The sequence below is a fragment of the Rhipicephalus microplus genome, chromosome 4 (genome assembly GCF_043290135.1).
Source record: "Rhipicephalus microplus isolate Deutch F79 chromosome 4, USDA_Rmic, whole genome shotgun sequence".
Taxonomy (NCBI): Eukaryota; Metazoa; Arthropoda; class Arachnida; order Ixodida; family Ixodidae; genus Rhipicephalus; species Rhipicephalus microplus.
In genome coordinates this window covers 61,537,077-61,560,278 of record NC_134703.1, presented here as the reverse complement: position 1 = coordinate 61,560,278, position 23,202 = coordinate 61,537,077, and the positions used below count along the sequence as shown (strand labels likewise).

The 23,202-nt window shown below is 46.4% G+C and overlaps 1 protein-coding gene across 1 annotated transcript in view; it reads left to right on the top strand.

The window, feature by feature from the left end:
• The window catches only part of LOC119172044 (ammonium transporter Rh type A-like), a 39,338-nt gene extending 25,636 nt beyond the window's left edge, over positions 1-13,702 (top strand). Inside the window, exons 5-11 of the mRNA XM_075892852.1 lie at positions 5,064-5,208; positions 5,920-6,083; positions 7,675-7,812; positions 9,138-9,271; positions 9,371-9,552; positions 11,498-11,658; positions 13,027-13,702. Coding sequence (XP_075748967.1) covers positions 5,064-5,208; positions 5,920-6,083; positions 7,675-7,812; positions 9,138-9,271; positions 9,371-9,552; positions 11,498-11,658; positions 13,027-13,098 — 996 coding nt within the window. The 3' untranslated portion in view covers positions 13,099-13,702. The remainder of the gene's footprint in view (positions 1-5,063; positions 5,209-5,919; positions 6,084-7,674; positions 7,813-9,137; positions 9,272-9,370; positions 9,553-11,497; positions 11,659-13,026) is intronic.
• Positions 13,703-23,202: the final 9,500 nt, after the last annotated feature.

Below are 23,202 nucleotides of genomic sequence, written 5' to 3'. Positions count from 1 at the left end.
TATTTCATCTCGCGTTTGCTCCACTTTAAAAATAGTAATTGTTGGGGTCGAACGTTTGCCGATTTGGTTGAACGTTATGTGACATGGTGATTTAACGATGGGAGGTCCCAAAGTAAAAACTCTCGGGGGACCAAGTATATTTGCTCGTTCCTCGTATGTGTTTGATTCATCATCATCATCATCATCATCATCATCATCATCATCATCATCATCATCATCATCAGCCTGACTACGTCCACTGCAGGACAAAGGCCTCTCCCATGTTCCGCCAGTTAACCCGGTCCTGTGCTTGCTGCTGCCAATTTATACCCGCAAACTTCTTAATCTCATCTGCCCACCGAACCTTCTGTCTCCCCCTAACCCGCTTCCCTTCTCTGGGAATCCAGTCAGTTACCCTTATTGACCAGCGGTTATCCGGTCTACGCGCTACATGCCCTGCCCATGTCCATTTCTTCTTCTTAATACTATAATCTACTTCTACTTAATACTATAAGAACTAGCAGTAACCAAGATTACACACCACCAATAATGATAGAAGAAGTCAAAAAAGCTTTGGAGAGCATGCAAAGGGGCAAAGCTGCTGGTGAGGATCAGGTAACATCAGATCTGCTGAAAGATGGAAGACAGATTGTGTTAGAAAAACTAGCCACCCTGTTTACGAGGTGTCTCCTGACGGGAAGAGCACCAGAGTCTTGGAAGAACGCTAACATCATCTTAATACATAAGAAAGGAGATGACAAGGACTTGAAGAATTACAGGCCGATCAGCTTGCTCTCTGTAGTATACAAGCTATATACAAAGGTAATTGCTAACAAAGTAAAGAAAACATTAGAATTCAATCAACCAAAGGAACAAGCAGGATTTCGAACAGGCTACTCAACAATTGACCACATTCATACTATCAATCAGGTAATAGAGAAATGCTCAGAGTATAACCAACCACTATACAGAGCCTTCATAGATTACGAGAAGGCGTTTGATTCAGTAGAAATATCATCCGTCATGCAAACACTGCGGAATCAGGGCGTAGATGAAGTATGTATAAACATTCTGGAAGAAATCTACAGGGGATCAACTGCTACTATAGTGCTTCATAAAGAAAGCAACAGAATACCAATCAAGAAGGGTGTAAGGCAGGGGGACACAATTTCCCCAATGCTATTTACCGCGTGCTTACAGGAGTTTTTCAGAAGCCTAGAATTGGAACAGTTAAGGATAAGAGTCAATAGAGAATACCTTAGTAACCTGCGCTTCGCTGATGACATTGCATTGCTGAGTAACTCGGGGGACGAATTGCAACTCATGATTACGGAGTTAGACAAGGAGAGCAGAAAGGTGTGTCTTAAAATTAATCTGCAGAAAACGAAAGTAATGTACAACAACCTCGGCAAGGAGCAGCGCTTCGAGATAGGTAATAGTGCACTTGAAGTTGTAAAAGACTATGTCTACTTAGGGCAGGTAATAACCGCAGAGCCGAACCACGAGATTGAAGTAACTAGAAGAATAAGAATGGGGTGGAGCACATTTTGCAAGCACACTCACATCATGACTGGTTGATTGCCGTTATCCCTCAAGAGGAAGGTATATAACAGCTGCATCTTGCCGGTACTCACCTACGGAGCAGAAGCCTGGAGACTTACAAAGAGGGTTCAGCTTAAATTGAGGACGACGCAGCAAGCGATGGGAAAAGAAAACGATAGGTGTAACCTTAAGAGATAAGAAGAGAGCAGAGTGGATCGGGGAACAAACCGTGGTTAAGGATATCATAGCTGAAATCAAGAAGAAATGTGTTTGAGTAATGTGGACAAAATGTTTCGTTAGATCTGCCCCGCTCATTGAGGTAGTCATAAAAAAATATCGTGAAACTCTTAAAAATACGACACATGCTTACTGTAGATAACGGTAGATAAAGAAGCTACCGCCGTAGAGTGCTTAGTCAATAACACAGATAAAGAAGTTAGCATTTCTCAGATCATGAGTTTCTCACGCAAGGCAATAAACATCACCCAACGAAGGTATCTGAAAGCTTCAAGATTGTGACTATCCCAGGTAAACAACGCAGCAGACGTGCGGTGACCGTTAACTTATCTTCAGGCCACCGCGGACGTTATACCATTTTCTGCGGTTGGCTTAGAGAGTGTTGAGTCAACAGTAAACGGTAGCCTCTCGAGCGCTCTTGACAGCAACCGCTGAGTGCGCACCATGAACTGGAAGTACTTGATAAGAAATACGCGGAAGTAAACAGTCAGGAGAGATGTATCGTGATAGCGGGAGTCAAGAAAGAAGAGGCAGTACAGAAGCCAGCCAGAACACTCAGTTTTTAGTCGTCACAAAGAACGAAAAAAAGACGGAGCAGTGAACTTCGCGAAGATTTTGTTTGCATGCTAGCGCTATGTTCCAGTGCTGCCAACAGCTCGTAAATATAACAATGCCCCACTATTACACCATTCGTAGTAAATGTGCTCAAACTAAAGAAACGTTGAAGATGAGCTCTCGAGACAAGAAAGTAGGTTTTGGTTTCTTTAGCGAGAAGATTTTATTCTTGTTTTACGATTCCGCTTAAGAGGTTTTTGACATCACTGGCAAAACTTGCACGTTGTTTATGTTGTAGTTCAACATGATCACTGTTCAGTCTGGTTTTTTAGCCAAACTGGATTGATTGATTTTTGTGACTTCACCGACAATGTTGATGGGCAGTACTTGGATGGTGTAAATGTCATGACTTCATATAGTTTCGTCACACACGCTTCCTCTCCTTCATTTTTTCGCCTTCTTTCCCCTTCTTGATTACAAGATTACAATAATAGGTCTCCTCTGCACGGTTGAACTCCCTTTACCTTTTTCTCTCTATCTCCTTCTTCACCGATAGTGAGATGTTTAGTAATATCTATTCCGTAAGATATTTAGTATGAAGGACATTAGCACCGATTCCAGTGTTCTGAAGTTCTCTTTCTTTATATAAGTGTTCGACCGAGATAAATTCAAATCATATTGTTCGCACCCACTGCACCTCTTTGAGCGATTCGCAGTTATTTATTTCCCCCGGCTAGGGGTACAGCTAGTGCGACGCAGCCATGACCACACGTGGTTGCTATTCGCGGAAGAGCGACTTGTTCGATCTTTGTTCTCGGGACATCGGACATTCTTTCTGTACACCTCGTTCTGGTGTCCGAGTACAAGAACTCGAACATGTCACTCCTTGAAACTAACAAATGAACAAAAAAACAGCGACTAGAAGCTGCGGAATTCCCTGACTCGTCATTGTCTGCTGTCTCCGAAGCGCTTTTGCAAAAGCGAAGAGTGAAGGTAAACTAGAGCTGCCACTAGGTAACAAGAAACCAAAACCGTAAGACCTGCAGTGATTCCTTATGTTCATTAGGTCTCCTACCAACTTAAATTGGGTAAAAGGCCGGTACGGAATACCCGTCGCAATTTTTTGCACCTGTAAAAATGGCTCACCTGTGCCCGAGAGCTGCTTGGGAAGGGGTGAGCCGGCAGGAATGCTGCGAGAAACGTGGCACGACGTATAGGCACGGCGCCATGCTTCCTACCGGGCTGCAGAAGTTAGGTGCCATCTCCCTCTTATAACCACTACCACCACCACGACGTACGGGAAATGTGGTCAAAGGCGTGGTTTATGAAATTCCCCTTTCTTGTGGCAAATCGTGCATCGGGCACACCGGGCGCCGTATTAATTAACGAGCTAGGGAGCATGAATTAAAGCTAATGAAGGACGGCTTGACGCATTTGCCTATGCATTGCGAAACCTGCAAGGGTGAACCACGTTTTAAAGAAATCAATATTCTAGGTATCAAACTGCGCCTGAGTTGATGGAACCCTATTACATAAAAAAGAAAAGAAAATGGTGCATGAGCGACACGTCGGTGACATTGTACGTATCGCAAAAGAGATTGTTTGATAGCTGGATAGCGTAAGGCTGTGTGAAAACCGCGCACGCCTTGTATGTTTTATATTTATTTCTGGTTAGCGCTCAGCCTAATTTAGTTGAGAGTGGTGCTTGTTCTTGTCGTTGCCTAGCTGTTTTCGTACTCTGTTTGTGGTATTTCGTGGTTAAAGTAATTGATTGATTGATTGATTGATTGATTGATTGATTGATTGATTGATTGATTGATATGTGGGGTTTAACGTCCCAAAACCACCATATGATTATGAGAGACGCCGTAGTGGAGGGCTCCGGAAATTTCGACCACCTGGGGTTCTTTAACGTGCACCCAAATCTGAGCACACGGGCCTACAACATTTCCGCCTCCATCGGAAACGCAGCCGCCGCAGCCGGTTCGAACCCGCGACCTGCGGGTCAGCAGCCGAGTACCTTAGCCACTAGACCACCGCGGCGGGGCTGGTTAAAGTATGTCAACAGCAGGTACCAACTAGGACAAATATCAGTTCTGATAAAACAAAAAAAAAAACGTTTCGGAGCTTTACATGGCTCCTACGCAACAAACACAATACAGAAGAGCTTGGCAAGGACGTCATATAGCTATTCCCTAATCGTAGGAGACTTAGGAAATACTGCTGCACTATTTCCGTTATCTCTCTGCTGTTTGTAAGAAAGCTTGTTTGCGCGTTTGCATTCCATGTACATTTTTAAAACGAAAGAAATTTGGTCCCTTTCACATTCGATCGTGCAGTGGACGTCGTACGAATACCGTACCATGCTAAGAATGCTGACTTCCCATGACGACACTGCTTGCATGTTTGTGACGTGTTAATTTGTGTTGATTATTACTTTTTATGTGTTACTTTCTTTTTGTTTCTTCTTTTTCAGTTTTTTCCTTGCATCTCATGTTATAGTTCCTGCGGTATCTTACCATACCGTAATAAACGCAGCCGTATTTACAGTGTCTACAGTGTCTTTTTTTTTGTGGGGGGGGGGGGGGTTAACTGTAGCGGGCAAAAAAGGTAGGAGACTATCACCTTTGCCATGCGGGTCGGTCGAGTCATTGTGATTTGTGTTGAGTGGGCCTTTAAAATACCCACTCGTCCAGGCTCAGCACTTCACACGCGGCACTAGGAATTTCGCTACTTGCGAACGTTCGCAGGCAGTGGACATCGGTGGTTCCATCTTCCTGCACATGTTCGGCGCCTACTTCGGCCTTGCGGTGTCGTTCGTGCTGAACAAGAAGGAGCACCGCGACCACCGCAAGGAGGGCTCTGTCTACCACTCGGACATTTTCGCTATGATCGGTGAGGAACTGTCGAAAAATAAATATCGAGCAGGTAAAACATGTCACAAAGATAAAGAAACGCAATCTTATCTCGTTGCCCTACCACAAGGTCGTCCGTGCCAGCAGCGTCTTACTAAAGCATCGTTAGCAATATAGCATAATCCAGTGCGTGAGTTGCTTATTCATGTATTACAGCAAAAACTCTTACGCGGACATACTATAAAAACCTTGTTCACTACCGCTGTGGTGTTTTTAGGTTTAAACTAATCGAGGGCACAAGAAAACGTGCTTTTTTTTCGCTAACAATCACAAAGGGATATATCTATAAATTTACTATGCTTACCACACATTGACCTCGACTCGCATGCATGCAATGTTTTTTCTTGTATATATCAAATTCATAGATTAACTCGGACAACTATACTCTTTCTTTTCGAGGTATATAAAAACAAAAGCTAAAGCATAATAGAATTTCGGAACCTTACAGGAACTTTACGAAAACGTACAGGTAACTCTCTTTTGTGATTACAATATAAGGCTAGTCTTCGTCACTGCCATTACACTTGGTTAGATCTTTGAACAAGGCCGCTTTAAGGGTATGTCGAAGATTACAATTTTCAAAGCCCGAAGACAGAGTTTTGTTCCGAACCGAGCGTAATCATACACTTCTGACACCGTTATTATGATACGCTCAATCCAGTATTCATTTATACCCTTCCTTTGTACGCAGGGACGCTGTTCCTGTGGGTCTTCTGGCCCAGTTTCAACGCGGTATCGGCGTACGGCGACGCCAGGCACCGCGCAGTGATCAACACATTCTTGGCGCTCGTGGCCTGCACCATCACCTCGTACGCCGTGTCGGCGTTAGTGGATCCCAAGAACCGCTTCACCATGGCGAGTGTACACGCCTATCGAGTCGAATTAGTATGAAGCAAGGGAAGGAACCAGCGGCCCACGGGGCGGTATATTACGTGGCCGCCTGCAACGCCAGCCCCCCTCCTCCTAAGTAACTGATTAACCCCTCCCGACTAACTGATGAACAACTGCCTAACTTTCTGCGTCTGTCGGTGAGCAATATTGATTTACAAAAACATGAGTTGGCTCAGAATGTTCAACATCAAAATTCACGTGGAAATAGATTTTTTACTTTGTTATATGTCTATTCGCTGGAACCTTGTAACATGCTTGAGAGTAAACATGACTTCTATTTTGGTGTTGTACAGTATTTTAAATCAAATCAATTCGCAGATCTTGATCTTTTGGACTGCAACTCCTTCCCTTCTCTCCCTTCCGATCCTTCAGGCGGGCCCCGGCCGTATCGGCTTCATGCAACTCGGCCGTCCGCCTCAGAAGGTTGCCACTAACCCCTGGTATAAAGCCTTAAAACAGAAGAGTGGCTTATTGAAACATGTTAGACACCTCGTTAACTCTACCTGCGCGAACTGCACAAGCCAAAAGACGCATACGAATTCGTTAGTCGATTATGTTCACGATTCCAAATAGCCACCTATTCAGAAAACAAGCGTTTACTAAATTAGGAGTGGAGTTTGTTCGAATGCATTTTTCTACCCATGCAACCTGCGTTGCACAAACCACTACTAACATCAATCGGGTTCAACCAATGTCGGAAATATACTTTGGTAGATAAACACAAATACATAATATAATTCCCAGCGCACAGAGACACTGATACGTCCAATCCGAACGATATGGCTCTCGAGTTGTCGCGAGAATGAACCCACCGCGCAACCTCATTAGACCGCTCGGTGGTCATTCCTGGTGCCACCGACGTGCCACACAAAGACTGATTTACGTGCTGCACAGAATACACACAACACTACAGAGAAGCAAGGTGCGTCTTTCCCGCACCTCACCTGAGTCTAGACAGGCAACAAGCATTTCAATATCGACAGTTACAGACCAACTCCTGCCCAAACCCTGTGCACGTCTACAGGAGCTACCCACGCTTTACCCGGACAATAAATGCAAGCTATACATAACAGAAAGGACGTCTTATAAACATATATTGTGGGAATGTCGCAACATAACGTTCTCCTGAGGCCCTCTGCACGAGCAGTGGTGGCTAGTGCTGCTCAGTTCGGAGGTACGGACCAAAAATGAGCTATCCAGCAAGCCAAAGAGATTGTACAGAGACAAGGTCTCCTGGCACCTTCCCGTGCGGTCTAGCCCGGACCACAAACATGCCGGATCGTGAAATAAGGTTTATTCACTCACTTACATTGTAATATTGGATGTTGCAGGGGGAAAAACAACAGTCAGATTGAGCAGACGCACTTACGGGAGTGCGTATATGCGCCTATACATATGCGCAGTGTCGACCAAACTTTTACTTAATTAGAGAGGAGCATCACTAATCATCTTAGTTGTGAAGAAGCGTAACAGTAATTATCGCTAGGGTTTTCGGTGGAGGGCTGTTATGACAGTCCTTGGTTTCGCTCGACGCTTACCAGCGTGCCGTGCGCAGGTTCACGTGCAAAACTGCACACTGGCCGGGGGTGTTGCCGTGGGAGCCACTGCTGACATGATGATCCACCCTTACGGCGCGCTCATACTGGGTTCCCTGGCCGGAGCTTTGTCCGTCTTCGGATTCAAGTTCATGATGGTGAGTGTACACGTATCGCTACCGCGTTAACACAAGCTTAAGCACCTGTGTCTCTAACATGTATGTTACCACGAAATTGGCAAAAAAAATTGCGTTTTTCTCAGTCTAATCTAATTTATTGTTTCTAATCAGAATGCCCGTTTTATGAGCTCCGCGTTGTAGTGGGGCGATGTCCCTAAGCACCCCACAAGATGTCCTACCTAGAGGAATGCTAGGTGCAGAGAGCACCTCCCACACCTTCCAATTTAAATACGCCTACGCGCTTTTCAAAAGAATGTGTCACGCGACTTTTATACAGCACTTCTTTTGACGCTCCTTCAGGAGCAGATAAAAAGCAGCATACTTATTAGTGTAGATGTTATCAGAGAACTGAACCGGTGCCTCAGGTAATTTGTCAAACTGTGCTTATGCTAAATTATTTACGAAATTTTACGTGCCAAAAGCAACACGCGGTTATAATTTATAAGGCCCACCTGAGTGTAAAAGTTTGATTGATATCTCTCCCATCTCATTATGGCCACCACGCACGTAAATGAACCGGCGCACTCGAGTGCAATGCCACAAGTGCTTGCACTCGTGTGCGATGTTACTTTAGCTTCTATTTTCTCCCTGCTTTTTTATGTATTGCGGGTATTATTCGCAGATGTCGGGTTAATCAAATGTATAGTAGGCCTGCCATCTCATTTCTTTTATTTTTCTTCATTTCATTAGCAGACAAAGACACAGATAAACAAGCAAAAGCGAACCAGTGATGCCACGTTGCATTTAATGATAACTCGCGTGTTGTCCTTGCCCCGTCGTCAGTAGAGCCTTGAACGAACAAAATGCGTACGGAAAGGAAGTATTGATTAAATACTCGTCGATACTGACCACCATTTCAAGAAATTTTGAAAGCCACGATGTTGTGCAAGTGAATCAGAGCACGACTTCTTGAGACGAAAGAAGCCCCAGTGAAAACCACTGTTCTGTCCATTAGGCCTATACGACGATTCCAGGCTACCCAGGATCAATGACCACGCTCTAATTATTTCGCAGGAATCCCGCGGAACATTGTTGATCTACTCAAGCTTGCTAGGGCCGGCAGAGAACAGACGATGCATGAGTATTTGCATCAGTTTAAATAGAATGGCTTGAAGGACGAGTCGACGCGTATTTCTGGCAATCAAATTTTACCAAACTTATTGACTTGCGATGTGACGATATCTGCGATCTCTCACACAAAGGTAACAGGTTGTTTCGAAAATCCAGAGCAACGCGCGCGTGCGTGCGTGTGTGTCCACACTAACAGTAAGGCATGTGCACATACATCCCGGACTGGTTTGCAGCCGCTACTGTCCCGAAAGCTAAGGATACACGACACATGCGGCGTGAACAACCTGCACGGCATGCCTGGAATTCTGGCCGGGATCACCAGTGCCGTAATCGCCGCCAGTGCCACCGAGGACGAGTACAAGTACAGGTACGACAGCTAATCTCTTTCCTCACGGGTAGACGTGACGGTGACGTAAAACCCTTCGACAGCGTCGACGTGATTTCGAATAATAAACCTCCATCGCAGCCTGTACACTCTGTATCCGGCGCGGGCGCCCACGGAAAACTCGACCGAGCTGAGCCAGGTGCTGTACTACACGGTCGAGGTGGCGGCTGGAGAAGGGCGCACAGCCGGAACGCAGGCGCTCTACCAGCTCGCCGCCATGGCGTGCACGCTCGCCATCGCCGTTGGCGGAGGACTGCTCACAGGTAGTAGTAGTAGTAGTAGTAGTAGTAGTAGTAGTAGTAGTAGTAGTAGTAGTAGTAGTAGTAGTAGTAGTAGTAGTAGTAGTAGTAGTAGTAGCAGTAGTAGTAGCCCCGCCGCGGTGGTCTAGTGACTAAGGTACTCGGCTGCTGACCCGCAGGTCGCGGTATTGAATGCATTTCCGATGGAGGCGGAAATGTAAGCCCGTGTGCTCAGACTTAGGCGCACGTTAAAGAACCCCCGGAGGTCGAAATTTCCTGAGCCCTCCACTACGGCGTCTCTCATAATCATATGGTAGTTATGGTAGTTTGGGGACGTTCAACCCCACATATCATTACAGTAGTAGTAGTAGTAGTCGTAGTAGTAGTAGTAGTAGTAGTAGTAGTAGTAGTAGTAGTAGTAGTAGTAGTAGTAGTAGTAGTTGTTGTTGTTGTTGTTGTTGTTATTGTTGTAGTTGTTCCTAAACTTACGAGAAACCACGAAGATCCCAAAAAGAACCGGGCTGCTGTATATATGTGGGTATTTGGGAAAGGAAAGAGAAGACGCTTCATTCTGTCTCCCCTATCGGGACAAGTGTGTCCCCAGTTATGAAAGAGAAACCACACCTAACTGTCGAATGGAAAGAATAAAGACCTAAATAAAGAAGGAAGGTACGAAAACGAAAGAGGGAAAGGAGCGGAAGGGGAAAAGCGACACGTGTCAAAGAATTTTGTGGACTTTTAGGTGATTTGCGATAAACTGTGCGTATTCTCAAGAGAAATTTCTTGCATGTTTGTGTTCGCATAGGTGTTTTTTAATGTTTGATTTATTCTCTACATTTTCTTGTTTCTTTTTCAGTAGAGCAAACAATTCATTATTCTAGCATAGCCAGCTCTGAAGTACCTTGCGTTCTCACGTTTTCACTTCAAAGCAAAGAAAAGCATTCATGATACTTCAAGAAACAATAAACCTGTCAGTGGTATCCTATAGAAACATGCCTCTTGCTAAAAGGCGCTCTACTGCGCTCGACTACCTGTGGTGGTGCGCAGAATACTCGAACTACAATGCAAATCGGTTCTACAATGCAAATCGGCTAATAAATTCTAGTAAAGGGCTAATAAATGAAACTAATAAATGGATAGTCATTGAAGAGCTGGTCCTCTTTGGTAGGGTCCATCAGGTCTAGCACTATTTGTAGCACAAAGTCACAAAGAAATCCACAGGTGCTATAAGGAAAACTATATAGATGTCGACTATTTGTACCACGAAGCCACAAAGAAAACCACAAGCATTTTATAAAGGGAAAGCTTCTTGGTGGCCGATAGATTCGTCCGGAGAAAGGACGCGCCGCAAGGGGTTTGAAAAAATCAGACGAGCGTATTTTGTTTCACCTATAGACGAATACATTGCTATGTCCTGCCATAGTGAAATATTTCGACCATACGGTGACAGGACAGTGCCAACACTGTGGGGTGGTGGCAGACACCTACCAAATGGTGTGGGCCTGCCAAAACAACGCAGCCATTACCCCTAACCCAAACCCTAGGCAAGAGGACTGGGAGGCGGCCCTGCTCGGCTACTCAGACCATCAGTCCCAGCAGGCCTTGGTCCAGAGAGGCAGGACGGCGGCTTTAACCAATGGGAACCGAGATAGAGACTACACCTAGTCTGCAGAGACCTCTAAAGACGTCTAAACCTCTCCTTTGTGAACAAATGCTTTCATCACCACCATCACCGCGGGATCAATGCCTTCAGTCGCTCTGTCTATGGAGCTAATCAGGAGGGAGCTAGCAGCAGAAGCTTAGGTGAATTAATCGACAAGTCGAAGCGAGCAGACACGAACTCTTGCAAATCAGTCGTGCGGAATCCCGCAAGGTATCCATAATGGTTAAGAAAAAGATTTTCCCCCTCATACTCGTACTAAACATGAGAGCAGACTGAACTTGTCGGTGGTTCTCCGGGGCGGAGCAGGTCTGGTGATGCGGCTTCCGCTGCTGGACCCTCCCAAAGAGGACGAGCTCTTCGACGACTACCCGTCGTGGGAAGTGGAGGCTGACCCTACCGGCGCCGAAGAGGCCTCCTCCAGACAACCCACCAAGGGCAACCAGATCGCTATGGTTGAGCAGCAACCGGTAAGTGCATGCCAACACCGCGACTTCTCTTTTACAAGTGCTGCAATAAAACTAAGTATTTCACTAGATTAAACAGGCCTTTAACACCGAGACGGACAGAATTAAGGAAAACAGAAAAGGCGGGGAGGTTAACCATAGACGTCCAGTTTGCTACCCCACATGTGGGGAGGGAAATAAGGGGCAAAAAAAGTATAACGAGAAAACCACTAGTACACACATTTCACCACACAGGCACAGAGCAGCATATCACAGATGGCCGCTCGATTCTGTGCGTTCAAAAATTGAAGGAGGGCTCTGGGCTTTCTGAGCTAATAGCAGCGCTCCCAATATCTTTCTTCCTGTAAAGGGCCAATCATCGGGTCCTCTCAGATACACTAGAGTAATACAGTAAAATCTCGTTAAGTTGACCCTCACTTGTTTGAAAAATAAAACCGGATAATGTGGAAGTGTCCCCTAATTCACTCTTCCCTAATACAGTTTGAGCACGTATCGTTTAATGGCATAAAAAGGTTATTCATATATCAATTGATCAAACTCTCGTAATTCAGTCACATTTAGCAGCCACCTGGTTAATTCAGACGAACCGATAGCGCGAAGCGTCGCGAATGTGCGACGCAAAATACCGAAAGCGGCATTTGCGCAGCCCGCATCGCTATCTTCATCATTTAGCGACCACGGTTTTGTCCACATGTGAATCCGGCACTAGGCAGCTTCGTTGTCTATTTTTGAGTGCTATCTCACAAAACTTTAAAATGGTGGAGCCTTCAGCTTCTGTACGCATGGTTAGCAGTGCTAAACGAAGGATACCAATAGAAGAGCCACAGTCTATGCCTCAGTATCCCATATTGCCCCACCCAGAGCACTAAACACACACTGCAACTTTCGAACTATTGCCACGGAGTAGTCCACGAGTAAAGCGATTGATTGATTGATTTATTTATTTATTTATTTATTTATTTATTTATTTATTTATTTATTTATTGATTGATTGATTGATTGATTGATTGATTGATTGATTGATGCTTACTCGGGAAGTCTAAACTTTCATAAGTGACCCGTACAGTGGCGCTAACAATGAGTTACAAAACGGTGGCCATGGTGGAAGGAACCCCAAGCCCACACTGTAACATCGGTAAACGTGACATGAGTATTGTAAATATTAGTATAGACTAGTCGAAACAATGCTTAAGTCATTTATTGTTTTCTATGCCGAAACCACCGTGCAGTGTTGGCACCACTTAAACCACGGGCAGCATGTTGCAACCCATATTGGGTGCGACTGCACATGCCTGTTAAACGAGGCTGAAACGTGCCAGGCCGAGACCCTTGATTCAATATCTATAACCTGTTTTCCTTTCGCATATTCAGGACAGCGCTTCGCGGGCACGGCTCCCAGCACACTTCAACGGCGCCTACGATGCACCACCGCCAGCCCAATGAACAAACGTCCCCAAGAACGCTGCCGGACGTGCGATATTTTGGGAGGATGGTGTTTGCCACTCCGGACATAACAAGCGTGTCATCAGGGAGCAACAGCGGTGCGCACTTGGACGTGCAACAACTCACTGTAAAAAACTATACACACAATGCCCCAGCGTACTTTATGTAGTTGTGCACGAACGAGTGTGGTGTACAAGAGGGCACCTCATGTTTCACATAAGACTACATTTCGATAAAAAGAAACGAATATCATTGTGTTCTTAGTGTTATTTCATGATCTTCATGTCTTCACTGTTCTGTACATGCACATTCCAAATATAAGTACGTTTAGAATGTGGAGAAACCACACGAACAAATATACCAGATTTTTTTAGACAAGCTAGGAGCTGCCGTTATGTCTTACCATCAACGTTGCTGTCTATTAATACCTCGCCATATTATTTGTAATTTCTACCTATGCTTCACTAGCACAATCATTGTTTTACCCCGACAAGCTAGAAAAAGAAAAGAGATCGGTTGAATGAAGTCTCTGCCTGATGGTTCATCACGGGCTACAGAAAGACATCATCGCAGACATATCTCAATAAAATGTTTGTTCTGTTTAGTTTTGCCTGATTTCCAATATGTTGAACTCTTGGTCTGTGACAATTCTGTGACGGAACAAGTGAAAGCAATAAAAACATGTTATAAGTTCCAAAAACTAGTTCGAAATAGCGAGTCCCGCTACAAGACTTCCAACGGTATCAATGATATGCGCATCAGGTGAACTGCAGATATACAAAGATCACATTGCCGGCCAGTGTGTCATCACGTAAAAAAAAATTACGGACCAAAGGGATCCCTGATGGGATGCCAAGCAGCAGCGCTGCGCACGGAGTTAACGTGGTTGAAACGGGCGTCGACGCGCGTGCTGGAAGAACGGTTCGAAGCGATACTAGAGGTTTTTAGTTGGACGTTTTTGTGGTCCGCTCCGCTCCGGGAGCACCCGCGAAGCCGCAGCGGAGCGGCGGCCGATTTTCCTCTTTTAGTTATTCGTTGCCGACAGCGAAGCGGACCTTTCGCAGTTGCAGCGCCCTCTGGTCGTTTTCATCGTCGGAAAACAAAATAAAAAACATTTTTTCACGTATGCAAAGCAAAACAATAACGTATAAATGATCTTTTCATGAAGTATTTAGATATCCACTTTCAATGTATTAACATCCTATTTTTTTGACAAAGAAGCAAGCTCTGACTTGATAGTAGCCGCTCAAAAGCCAGCAAGGTTCCGTTCCAGATCCATTGCAAGCATTCACTGTGTGTTGTTTGCGCATTTTACGCGTGTGTGGTGGCGGCGTTTTTATTTTTCACCGTTGAAACTGTGTTTTCGCGGCTTGCACTGTGCAGGTGACGGCGAAGCTGCAGCACTCGCGGAAAGCATGCCGTCTCCGGAGGAAGCCATCTTGAAATGAGCAAAGTTGCTGCACGCACGAGAGAGGGCGCGCGGGTTGTCGCCCTTCCGCTTGCAAAAACGGCAGTGACGCACCGCGCTCCGCTTAGGCTGCTCGTAAGCGGACCGTATTCCCCGCTCCGGTAACCCGCTTAAGGCCTTAGTGGAGGGCGCATGCGCACTCGCGTTCCCGTTCCGCTTAGCTGCTAAGCGGAGCGTAAAAACGTCAAACTAAAAACCTCTACTGAAACTCGGTGTAGCGTTTACTCGAGTGAACCTTTGTTTGAAACGCAAAGACACGGGAGGAGGGTTGAGTTTCGTGTAAGTTTCATCGCAGACAATGCAGCTGAAAGAGTGTTTCTACTCGATGTTCGGCCGAGCGTTGTGGGCGGTGGAGAGGGTGACGCGAGAAAGAAGTGTGTTACGAGTCGGCAGCTGCGGACGCTGCGGCGAGCGTGCCGCGCGGGAAGGAGAGAGTGACGTCAGCGTGCACCTACGAGGGAAGCGTAGGAGGGGAGCGCGTGCCCTCAACGCGCAGCTGCGGCGTGACCTACTTGGCACCGCTCCAGCTGCGGCGAAGGGAAAGCGTTGTGGTGCGTTCGTACGGACGCACGTACATACGGCGTTACATACGTGAGTCAAAGAGCTGCTTCACATCTGTTAATATTCTTCTTAGGTGGACAGTTTCTATCATTGCTATAAGTTGGTCTCTTTCGTACTTAAGGACATGCCCAAAGTAAAGGAAAGGCGATTGCGCCGTCCACGCAGTCCATACTGCGAGTTACACATAGAAAGATATATCGTTTACTACAAACAATATAACTTTTTCAGACAATTAAGTAGTTACACAAGCCAGAAATAAGGTAAATACGAGGATATGTGCCCAGACACCACGTAAATTCAGATCTTTTCTAAATCGCGCTTTCTGCAAGCGTTCGTGTCGAGCTGTTCGTTCATACGGTTCATACCGCCCACGTGCAAACACATTTCGCACAGCCCCGCATACGCGAGAGCATACGGTAACTGTACTACTATGTGAAGCCGCATATATGTCGCGAAAGTCCACTTGCCGCTGTTAGGTTAGTTTGTCAAGTGTACAGTGCAAACAGAGCGAACAGAACAGCCTGTGGCGTCTCGAGTATACCCGATGAGCAAACTGGGGCACTCCCACAGGCTCCGGTGTAGTGTATATGATACCGTTGGTGGCACATAGAGTAGCTCTACTGCGCACTCTATAGGTTCCGCAATCTGGGAGGCTAGTCCGTGAGTTGACTGAACACTACTCTGAACCTACGCCACAGTTCAGTTAATTTCGCACTCAAGACAAACCCGCTATATAGTGCTCGTTCATGTATACATATAAGAGATTAAGTTCTGGAAAGATTTAAACAATAAGATAACGCCCGCTTTTCAAAGCTGTCGCAGGCTTGAGATTAAATAAAAAATTTAGGTCAATTATCAAGCTTGCTAAAAGCTGCTCCGATGATGCTGAGTAGTCAAAGCAACATACCATTGCTATGCGGGGTTTAACGTCCCAAAACCACCATATGATTATGAGAGACGCCGTAGTCTCCGGCTTAGGAAATTTCGACCACCTGGGGTTCTTTAAGGTGCACCTAAATCTGAGCACACGGGCCTACAACATTTCCGCCGCCATCGGAAATGCAGCCGCCGCAGCCGGGTTTAGAACTCGCAACCTGCGGGTTAGCAGCCGAGTACCCTATAGCCACTATACCACCGCGGCGGGGCAGTTAAAGCAAAATATGTGCTCCCAAGACCAACAATACATGGCGCGCATTGTGTGGACGCATCATGATTATTACGGGCAGCATGCTCAGAACCAGCGTGACACTCTCTTTACTGCAAACGTTACGTAAGTGCGTCCTCATTTCGATTTTATTTGAGAAGGTACAATGCATATGTCCTATTTGAATGGGTGAAAGGGCATGCTGCTATATGTACGTCACCTTTCTATATCACCTCTGTTTACCAAACGATCAATGACACGTGCATACAAAAACATTCCGTATATGCAACCGTCACTGAAAAATAGCCGTTTATTGCTCACTACGTACACTCTTATCACATGGGGAAGGAGGGGCTGATTGTATTCGTTATCAGTAAACGCAGGGGAGTTGCCAGGACCACCGCCTGCAATCGTTCTTTCTGCTGATCATTCCCAAGGTATCAATCATTCCGGACAATTTTAAACTGTGTGGTTCACGCAGCATATATTGTAACAGGTAATGAATGTTGTTATAGAGTTACTTTGTGTGTGTTCCAAAAAAAGCAGCAGGAAAGGAAAGGTGGAAGTTGGCGATGAAAAAAATCCGTAAACCGGGGCTATGCGCTCAAGCCAACGTTTCGACAAGTGGACTTCAAGGCTGGAAGGCTTCAAGGCCAGCTCTAGACGACGTTTATACAGGTCCACTTGTCCAAGCTTCGTCTTGAGCACACAACCCCTGTTTGCGGGTTTTCGCATCTGTGGGCGTTTTCAAGCCCTCTAGCGGCGGTTACAGGTGAACGTCGCGGTACAGCAGTAGTGCTGCGTCACTGGGTTGGCCGAGTGACTCGGCCCCGTCGGCGAGGGAGGCAACGTGAACCTGGTGATTGGCGGGAGCGACGGCGTGACGTCAGAGCGACCCCCGGGAGTCGAGAAGATGGGCACGCTGTAGTCGTCGCCCGACTGCACGTCCAGCATGCAGATGCCGTTCATGCCCAGAGTGCGCGTGTACCGGATGCACGTCAGCGTCGAGCAGCACGGCTGCGTCAGGAAGTTGCACTGCGAACGCGCGACGGGCACAGCGCGCGTGTTACCCAGCGCCACCGTATCACTGCGTCATTGCTATATATACGGAAGCGTCGGTAACGGCATACCGCGTTACGAATAGCCTTCAAACAATGGCGTAAATGGGATATCACTCAGATCTTGGCTTCGCATAGACGCACGAAAAGAATGGAGAGGGATGACGCCTACACGCTGGCGGAAAACGAGCAGACTCCGTGACATACATACATACATACATACATACATACATACATACATACATACATACATACATACATACATACATACATACATACATACATACATACATACATACATACATACATACATACATACATACATACATACATACATACATACATACATACAGAGGGGTCAGAAGTTCCCTAGCCACGCTGCCATATGAATACCTGGGATAGTGGCCTGGAAACGTTTCACTCTTCCCCCTGTACATGCATACATACATTAGGTTTTTAGGTGCAGTACTCACGGATTGAAAGGCAATGTTTTTAGTATAACGACTGATATGAGCGATTGCCCGTGATAGCTTCATCATGTCGCTGCAAATCTGAACGTTGAAGGTAACAAGTGTTTGAGTCAAAATTACGCCGATGCGAGGGTATACTTGTACGTACTCATTGGAAACGATAATAGGCAGATTTAAATTTTCGCATTTCAAACCGTGCGTAATTGAGTGCTGCAGTGCACAAGCACAACCGCGAGGTCGGCACTTGAGTCATCCAGTAAATAAATAAAGAGATTAAACATGCAAGAAAAGTGACAGTTCGTAAAAGGTCAGAAAAGCTACCAAGTCTTTAAGTGCGTTAATTTCTCACAAAGCTTTCCACAGCTTTCGGGCCACCTGAATCTGATTTCCAGCACAGAAATGGACATGGCTTTTACTGCTGCACCAAAACACGCTGGCACACCATTATTATTTACTTCCTTATTTGTCTGTGTCGTCTCTGAGCAAAATGCAATCATCTTAGCTGAGCGAGGCTACAAGTATCTGATCAATTGCCACTATTCAACAGGTTAATTCAATAGCTTAAATTCCTCGGTCTTGATATTGCGGATATGTGGTTGTGCAAGCGCATCTGGTGTTGGAATTGGAATTGAGAGCTGTGATAGCAAGTTTAAAATGAGTTTCTCCTTACTATGCTTCCTTCAGGAGCACACTTGTCCGCCCTGACGTGACCAACAGCTGACCAGACGAGCACAGTCAGGCACAGCTGCGTAGAAGCGCGCTCAGTTTCGTAACAAAAGCTCCCAACTGCGGAAGTCGCCGTGTAATGGGTGAAGTTTAATGTTCAACTAGTCCAGGTAAGGCAATGAAAAATGCCTAGTTTGTGTGCGCTCTGCACACGAACCAAGCGAAGTCCCCTCGAGTGACAACCCGGGCATGTCTCGCAATGGGGTTCACTTTAGGCGAGTAATTAACGATTACGTCTTGATCAAGTCGGAATACATGATCTGATGCTCACACTTACCATTTGAGCCGTAGTCTCAACGACAGCTTACAGGGTGGCACAAGTAACACGCATCGTGGCTTAAATAGTAGAAACCGCGGGGCTACATGAATGCAAATCCCAATGAAAGGCGATCAAGCGAAGCATGGCCATTCAGAGAGGCGGCGCCTTTGAGAGGTGAAAGTCCAACGTGAGAAGAAGCTCGTATCAGCTGCAACTTTATACAACAGTCCTCCTATTCTTCGGCACCGAAACGCGCAACCGATCGTTTCCGAATCGTTAAATTGCCCCAAAATAGAGCGATCTGGTACGTGACATGCTCTGAGAAAAGGGGAAGCTGCTTTTTGACGAAGATACGTGATACGGTCCGTAAAGTGCCTTTTAATTGAGTCGGTCGAGCATGCCATCGAAGCGTATGCAAGCAGCAAAATAGCTGTAACTGATATGTTTCTGGTGCTGAGACGTACCGCATTTATGGGGGTCATGGATATACGTGACGCATCAAGCACGTTCAATCGAGAAAATCACAGCTTATGAAAATGAAAATTGCCTTCATTTTTAAAGTCTTCGGTCACCCACTTTACAGAAAGCTTTCTGTCCAAAATTCTCAGTCTAATAATTAATTTGACATGGACCGAGGTAATGAGAAGGAGTTCAAGAATTTTACGTTTATTTAGTTCACTTATTATGACGCAGTGCATGTGCGGTGCCGAAAAGCTTAAAGGGGTCCTGCATCACTTTTACAAGTAGCCATGGAATGGCTTCACTAAAGGAGCTTTTCACCTCAAGAATTGATCACCGATTTTTTTTATTATTATTATTCCGTCCAGTACGAGCGGAGTTACAACAATTTGGCGCACGCTACAACTGCATTTTCTCTACTCTCGTCCCGGCGAAAGCACTGGAAGCTTAAGCAGGAAGGGAGGGCGCAGGGTATGTAAATGTGTCACGCGCGCCTCGTAAAACTTGAGCACTTGCTCTCTCTCTCTCTCTTTCGAGTTTGGATTTCAAGTGCAATCGCGCACGCACGCGTGGACAAGTCACGGCCTCCCGCTACGGCCAATGTAACGACCGGGCATGCCATGCTCAAATCAGCCAATGGCTGATACCCGGCCTGTTACGCATTGATTTTCGAGCTTGTAGCGTCATCTGTCGAGAAAGAAGAAAGCGACTTTTAGCTGACTTTGAGAATTTATTGTATATTCCAGGCCACGCGCTACGCTATATATTCGGCTCGCGTGTTCATCTCGGGAGCCTCAACCACCGATTGGCAGCGTTTTCTGATAATGTTGAAAAAGCGTTTCATATACAACGCATCCTACAGGGATAGATCAATCACATATTGGAGAAAACTGTATGAGACCAATAACCCGCGAATTTTCATCTGCTTCAAGTGCAAAGGCAACTTATGCATGGGTTATATCACTGAGTGTAATCGCACTGTGAGATGATACAGCGACCTTATCGAGTAAGACCAAATAGAGGCGGCGCTGGCCACGCAAACCTCGCGAATATTATCGGCAGAGAATAACCACCGCAAAATCACGCACTACTGTGGTGCGGCATTGTAGTGCCATCGCATGTACGCGCAGTTGCCTATCGAGTCGGTCTATTTTTGTTGCGATAGCGATTATAGGTCACTCCAAACAAACATTTGTTGTTACTGTGACGTTCCGACGAAATGGTAAATGCCATAAGATCTTGCATCGTCCCATGCACGGCAGCGACAGTAAAGGGGAGGGCGAGAGATTCAGGCAAGCCGGTAGTTAAAATTAAAAAAAAAACGTGCACAACTATTGGTGAAGTTCTAATTACTGCGCTAAATGCAGCTCCACTACTAGAGGAAGAGTGTGTCACGAGCACCAGGTGATTTCTTTTCGTTGAGTTCCCACTGCTCGATTTACCATATCTTTGACGACGTCAATGTTTGAGCTAAGCAAGTGGGTTTTCTCCGGAACGAGTGGAATCTTGTTTGGGAGCCCCACCGCGGTCGCCTATACGGTTAAGGTACTCGGATGCTGAACCGCAGGTCGCGGGATCGAATCCCGACTGCACTTACGATGGAGGCGAAAATGCTGTAGACCAATTTGCTCAGATTCGGGCGCACGTTAAAGAAGCCCAGGTAGTCGAAATTTCCGGAGCCCTCCACTACGGCGTCTCTCATAATCATATGGTGGTTTTGGGAACGTTAAACCCCACATATCAATCATTCAATCTTGTGTGGGATATTCGTAAAATCTGTGTGCGACATGCACGCTTCTTGCTACTGCGCTTTATCCCTGCTTGTGGCTACAGAAGAGAAAAGGCCGTCTCTTCTCGACTGCAGCGAGTACTGTCACGTTGTTTCCCCTTTTGATATAGCCCCGGTGGGACGGGCAATAGCTGGCTTGGCGAGCTCTAGCACGGTGCGGGTGTCAGCCGCATTCTTCCGCAGCATTCTAGCTTAATTATTGCGAATATTTCTTGGTTATTTCTGTTAATTACGTTATCCCTTTATTGTACGAAAGCTGGTTTTGCAGCCTCGCTATCATTGGACGCCTGTATTGACCACTTTTGTATTTCAGCGTGATCACGCCCCCTGATATAGACAAGCCGGGCCATTGAAGTGCTGAAGGGAGGGGGGCATTGATGTGAAGGAGTGTCTACTCCGGCTGTCGTCAGCTGCAGAACCGATGCTCCGCGTTACAATGGTCGTAAAAGACTTTGACGAGTGCCAGGGTAGAAGTAGCTGCATAGAAGCTTTCTTTGCATTGCCACCGTGCGGCTAATCATGTGTTGATACACATATTTAGCTTACCTAAATCACGCTTACCTAAGGAACACAATCCTCCACCCTTCCAAAAAAAAAAAGAAAAAAAAGTCTCGAGATCGCTATAAACGCCTTGGTCTGCGACAACATTTACAAGTGCACTTTCAAAAACTTGGACCATCTCCCCGAAGGGAACCCTGATTGAACGCTAAGCAACAGCGTTGCGCATGGGTTGAACGGCGCTAACGCGGGTGCTGCGGTTAGCGCTGGAAGATTTGTTTGAAGCGATGACTAGCGCATGGTCTTGTAAGATACACGTGCAGACATGTTTCAACGGATACATTAGGCGCATCAGGTTTATTGCGCGTGAACCGACGAGTCAGCGGTGTAGCGATAGCGAGCGGTGGTCGCGGCAGGTGTTGCGGTCGCCGTGGCAAGCGCGCGGCAGGCGAGGGAGCGTGAAGTCACCGCGAAGCACAGGTGTGACTTTACTTGACACTGAGCCAACACCTACGGCGCGTTGGTACGGAGGGACAGCGTTACTATAGCGTTACACAGACTAGTCAAGAGCTGCTTCGCATCTAAAGTATGACCTTTCCGCCTCAACTGTGCTGCCTTACGGTTCATGAACATTTTCAACACCTACGCGCTCATAAGTACCTCATCGAAGGTGATATCACGCTCGTCAAAAAGAAAGCAAATGTTATTTGCAATATGTCGACCCATTTTCATCAGTTGTTAGGGTGAAGGAAAATCCATACCTCTGCCCCCCCCCCCCCCCCCCCCAAGGGCTGCGGATCAGCTGGAACGACCGACTATGACAGCGCCTGGCCTGCCTCGCAACAATAATATTGCCGAACGCGATTTTTTTTTATTTTTCATTTTTATGTTACGGTTCCATTGCACTTTACTGCTGTCTTGCGCAGACCACGCCGAACCGCGGTGGTCCACCGCGGTGGTCTAGCGGCTAAGGTGCTCGGCTGCTGACCCGCAAGTCGCGGGATCTAATCCCGACTTCACTTACGATGGAGGCGAAAATGCTGTAGGCCTATGTGTTCAGATTTGGGCGCACGTTAAAGAAGCCCAGGTGGTCGAAATTTTTGGAGCCCTCCACTATGGCGCCTTTCATAATCATACGGTGGATTTGGGAACGTTAAACCCCACATATCAATCAATCAATCAGAGCACGCCGAATGACAATAAGAACCATCTTGATAATCCCATAGAACCTTCCGATAAGATTACGACGCACAACGCGAATAGATTTTCTGAAACTTACGTGGGCACTTGCAATAACGCTGGAATATTAGATGGTACATGTGCCGACGCGCTTCAGCGCTAGACATTTTTTCGACGGCCGACGCTCTGTTTGCCGCTATCAGTGTACACTGTCGTCCTTTATAAAAGGGAACACGCGAACGCGTGGCCTGTGCTCTGTGGCGGTAAAGCCCCTAGGGGCTTTATGTGGCGGCTGCCTACAGCGCCATCAACTGACAGCAAAAGAAAACACGTTCGCTTTCAGCGTCATCTGTTGCCAAAAAAAAAAAAAAAGGAGTTATGGCCGGTGGATGAGCGCTGCTAGATTGCCTTCCATCCCTGCTCACATCTGCGGTGCGTAGTCCACTGTCAACCTATAAAACGTTGTGCGCGACCACGGCGCAAGCTGCAGTAA